The 5,267-nt window shown below is 31.6% G+C and overlaps 1 protein-coding gene across 1 annotated transcript; it reads right to left on the bottom strand.

Annotated features, from left to right (window-relative positions):
- Window positions 1–1,275: 1,275 nt before the first annotated feature.
- Window positions 1,276–4,721, bottom strand: LOC114195328 (Sterile alpha motif (SAM) domain-containing protein). The gene is made up of 4 exons (XM_028085748.2): window positions 4,524–4,721; window positions 4,197–4,278; window positions 2,770–2,962; window positions 1,276–1,679 (listed from the first exon to the last, which is right to left on the bottom strand). The coding sequence occupies exons 2-4, from the start codon at window positions 4,248–4,250 to the stop codon at window positions 1,549–1,551; spliced, it is 378 nt and encodes a 125-aa protein (XP_027941549.1). The 5' UTR covers window positions 4,251–4,278; window positions 4,524–4,721; the 3' UTR covers window positions 1,276–1,548.
- Between the last annotated feature and the right edge of the window lie 546 nt (window positions 4,722–5,267).

The raw sequence follows: 5,267 nt of genomic DNA, 5'->3' as shown, positions 1-5,267 counted from the left end.
TGCCATGTGTCAAGTCAGTAAGGTGATACGTGTCAAATCATTGTCTGAATCTCAATTTGGTCCATATATTTGTTATTTTTATTACATTTCAGTCCATTTTTTTAAAATTTTTTAAATATATTTATTTTAACTTTTTACAAAATTGTTTTAAAATTTTATATTTAAGTTTATAAAATTGTTAATTTTAAACCAACTCTAACATTTGTATATAAATTATTTAAAACAATTTTGTAACAAGTTAAAATAGATATTTTAAAATTTTAAAATAAAATATAAAATAAACTTAATATTATTAAAATGTTTAATAAAAATATCATTATAAAATTTATATAAAAGTTAAATTTGATCTCAATTTGGAAATGATGAAATTGAAAATTAAAAAAAAAATGGACTGAAATATAATTAAAATAACAAATATATGGACCAAATTGAAATTAAAACAATGACTTGACACGTGTCACCTTACTGACTTGACACGTGGCACAATATTGATGTGACACGTGACATGAATAATTTTCAAAAAAAATAAATAAATAATTAAAAAAAATTAAAAAATTAAAATTAAAAAAATTAAAAAATTCAAAAAAATGAGAAGCTGACACGTGACATATCCTTAACACCGTTAACTCTATATTAACGGGCCTAATTGTTACACATTTTCAAAAATATGGACCTAATTGAGACTAAAAAAAATCTTAGGACCTATTTGAGATTTTTCAACAAAAACATGGACGAAGGGAGTATTTTAACCTAATTTTTTCTTTCATTCATTAACATTAAAACAATTAATAAAAATAATTATCAATAATATCTCTTCATTCAACGCAAAAACCACTTTTTATAACTCATCAAAAACTAGTAAATGAAAACAAAAGAAGATTAATAAAGTTGAATTGTTTCAGTACATTTTTAAACTAAAATTGTGTTAACTTAACACAACTTCAATTTTTAACACGACTTCAATTTTTAAAATGCTTTGAACTGAAGTCGTGTAGCACAACTTTTTCACAGTGACATTGTATCACCTTGGCACTTGTTCACTTCTGTAACTTTTTCCAAATCTGTCCATTTTGATAATTTTAAAAAAAAGTTGCATCAAAATGGTGCTTTTGCCAAAAAGTGATACTGTATGTCATCGTTGTATTGTTGTATTTATTAAAGGGTTAAAAACTTGTAGGTCCACATGTGTCGAGAAAATATCAAATAATTTAACTGGTATATGAAGAAACTAACTACTACTGATACAGGGAAATGAAGACGTACAAATATGGGGTATTAGAAGATGAAGAGAAACGGCATATATAGTATTTTCGTTCACATATAATAGAATACATAATTACACAGCACTGGAAATTAGTGCACAAGGATCTTCTACAACATAACAGTTCTCCAGAGGAGAAAAAACAACCAGGTTTTGGAATCCAAAGAAAAAAATATATATATATATATAAAAAAAAGGGCTAGAAAAAGTTCTTTCCTATCTTTTGTTTTCTAGGCAAAAAGAAATTTGCTATACGTACACTGGTACAGTTGGAGAGATTTTTTGTATCATGGTTCCAGCTTCAGGGAAACAACTCTTGATTGTCTGTTGGATTTTGCAACCTTTAAGAACACTGTGGATAGGCATGCCGGTGCCCACCACGGCCGCCGCACCTTCTGCTCCCCTTTCAGACAAGCCACTACAGACACCAACATGGCCTTTCAGAGGTTAGGAGCAGGTAACAGATAAAGCCATTTTCTTCAACTTTACTGGGGTAAACACCCACTTCTCTCTTTTAGTGTTATCACAGGAATATATCATCTTGCAAGAAAAGTCACAACAAAACAAACACAAGAGGCATATGTACATTTCATGTCTCCTTATATATAAACATGTCACATGTTTAGGAATGGACGTCTTGACAATCATGTTCTGGATGACTTCACCCTGTATAATGATATCATTTGGTCCTTCAAAAAATCACTAATTTCAAATTTGATTCAGCCATTCTTTGTTACCAAAATGATTCCTCTGACACAGTCTTCTGTTTGGTTTTTTGGAGTTTTACTGTATTTTCAGTGTAAATTTTTTAACATAAGCATTCGATGGGAATTTAGCATGTCATCAGATCATGCTAATAAATAGAATGATGTGATCATAGATAAATTCCTATTAGATATCTGTGTGAAAACTGTCAATGCATATAATTTAACTCTCCTTTTTCCATTTGAAGGTAGAAAAATCTTTATATTTAGAGGCACTAAATGAGAAGAAACCCATGATATTTAGTGTTTAATGTATTAAAGAAAAATGTTTAACGGGAACACTAATTTGAAAAGAAGAATGTGAAAACAAATGATTTTAGAGTTTAAAACTCATATATATAAGGAAGGAGTACTCTTTAGAAAATGTAATTCACAGCTTGTCTTGATGCTGCACAATATAGAGAATTATGTGCTATGACGAGACCCTTTAATGGTTGATGTCTGTGATGAAATGACAGCAGTACCAATAACTAATAGACAAGTTATCAAAATTCTAGATATATCTCACACTAATACAGCAATACCAGACCCCTACTTTAATCATTCTTCTAGTATATCCATGTTTCCTTATAGATTGTTCAAATAGCGGAAAATGATTGTGACAACATCAATGATCATGCCTCACCAGGGGAGGAGCACAAAACAGATAGGTAAAAATGAAAATGTTCAATGAGAGTTTATTGGCAAGTGTTTGTCTGTTTACTGTTTAAAAGGGGAAGAAGAGAGAGAGAGAGAGAGAGAAACCTTTAATCCGTCTCAATTCTTTGCACAATGTGATGAAGTCTCCCCACTTCATGTGGCAACGTCTTATAAAACGTAGGATCTGTTCAGTCGTAAACATGGACATGCCTTCCAGATATTCTCCATTGACACCATTTTCTTTAAAAATTTGGCGGTAACTACCAAGATTTATAGTCTCCAACCACAAGCCAACATCCTGGTAAAACACACGAGATAGCAGGAATTCAGATGTTAGTTTAAATGATCGGTTACATTTTGGACTCTGCTATGGAGATGCACTATATGATATACTTGCGTAACAGCACCCAGATTTTATATTCACCAAGCTTAGATCGTTCTCAACATAACTCTTGTGTAATTTTCACAATTCATCATGCAGTTAGCAACAATGAATCAAAAGAAAACATGTGGAAGCATTCCAGACTAGATAATATCAGTTATTAACTGTGCATCAATTACGTTAAATAGTCTAGACCTGTAAGACAGTGCTGAATAAGCATGTAGACAACACATAACTAGAAACATACACAATACATGAGTAAAATAACACTGCAATCTTGGGACCTTGATACACACATAAAAGGAGAACTACGAGATAATACCCTGTTATCTATAGTGTTTACACTTAATATGTATGGGCTTAATAACATACTTAACGGAGTAACTGACAACAAGGATAAACCACTGAAAGAGGAACATTGACTAAGGGCATAATCAACATAAAAATAATATTTCAATCTAGTTTCATATGCTATGTTTCCAAAACATAGTTGCAACAACAAAGTCCAGAAATCCAAAGACCATAGAAAGAAGAATATAGCTTTGCAGTGGGAACTCATCAGACGAAGATTTACACCTATGGTGTGCTGCAAAAAAGGGTAGGTAAGCATTCGATGTAATCTATTATTTTCTCGAGAGAATATTAAACCCCTCACTTCTGAAATGATCTTAGAAACTGCTAATGTCAAACTGAAGAATTGAACAAAATTATCTGGCAAGAATTGAAGACTATATGTAAATACCAGACAACTTGGGACAAGAATAGAAAGAAGATGAGATTCAGAATTAAATGAAATAATGCACGCACAAGCTTGATTAGCCAACTATTTCCAAACTGAGAAGGACTTGAACATCATCCACCAAATTTCCAACTTGATCAGACAACACTGTGTTCAAATTTTCCGACACATGAGAACAAAGTTAAATCTCCACTTTTACTTTTTACAAATGAGCATCACAAAAAGACTACCATGGAGAAAGTTCAAGCTATGAACCCAACAATAGTTAAACTAACTGTTGCAAGAAACCTAATTACATGTTAAAAGAGCAAATCACATCAAGGAGATCACAGGGAAAAGTTTTTGTTATTAGAAAGTAAATAACAAATGAAAATAAGTCCATCGATTGAACAAGGGAGAGAAATGATTAACCTCAACAGTCCAGATGAAGAAATCAAGAGGCTCCGGTGACTGTCCTTTGTTCATTTCCCAAATCAAACTTCCCCAAATAAACCTGAACAGAGGTCAAACAGCTAATCAAAACCCCCCCACCAAAAAAAAATAACATTTTTAGTGGAGAAAATTCATGAGTAACTTTCCCCAGTTAAGTAACCGAAAAGGGGTCGATCTGAGAATAAGAATATTGGACAAGCAGCAAAAATGGAAGCTCCAATTGCAAGATCTCAAGGGCCATTCATTGAATTAAAGGAGAAATCCAAAATAAATAAATAAATAATATAGACCAAATATTTTGCTTACCACTTTGCGAGAGTAAAACTCGGGTAAAGATTAAAAAAGAAAAAAAGAAAATCTACGTTTGATGTAAGAAAGAAGACATGAAGAGAAGGAGAGAGAAAGTGAGTGGTGTGGTGTGGGAAGTCAGAGAGAGAGAACAGAAGAAAGAGGGAGAAGCCTTTTTTCTTCAGCTCAGAATTGCATGCTTCGTGTTAACGCGTCTGCCACTCACCACGCGACTCCTCTGCATCACAAGACACGCGCCAGGCTTGCCACTTGCCACTCCAAATAAATAATTGTATTTGCTTCAGATTTTGAGCAACATTATTGATAAATCATGTAATTTCATTGCCAAATCAATCATGATTTTGATGTTTAACCTCCTAATTAACTTTTAATTTTAAAATTTCCTAATAAGTCTCTCCACATAATTAATTGTTATTTACGACAAACTTCATAAATATATATTTCGCTATCGTTTTTTAACTCTAAAAAATTCAGAATGAATTCAAGAAAAAAATATATACAGTTAAAAAATAGTTAAATTCAATAAAATTAACAAATCACTCGTCACTTCATATTCTTGATTTATTTCCTATTCGATCCTGGAGTTAATCAACTTTCACATAACTCGCGTTGAATAGCGTATTAACTTGAGTTAAATGATCATTAATTAACGAAAAAAAAAATCAATGAAATTTAGATAAAGATGCATCAACCTAAAAGAATCCATAGTAAAGATTAAAAAAAACAATAGAAAAATCAATA

The sequence above is a fragment of the Vigna unguiculata genome, chromosome 8 (assembly GCF_037176805.1).
Source record: "Vigna unguiculata cultivar grain cowpea cultivar isolate G323 ecotype 2 chromosome 8, ASM3717680v1, whole genome shotgun sequence".
Taxonomy (NCBI): Eukaryota; Viridiplantae; Streptophyta; class Magnoliopsida; order Fabales; family Fabaceae; genus Vigna; species Vigna unguiculata.
The sequence above is the reverse complement of the archived record's forward strand: the minus strand, read 5'-3'. Positions and strand labels throughout refer to the sequence as shown.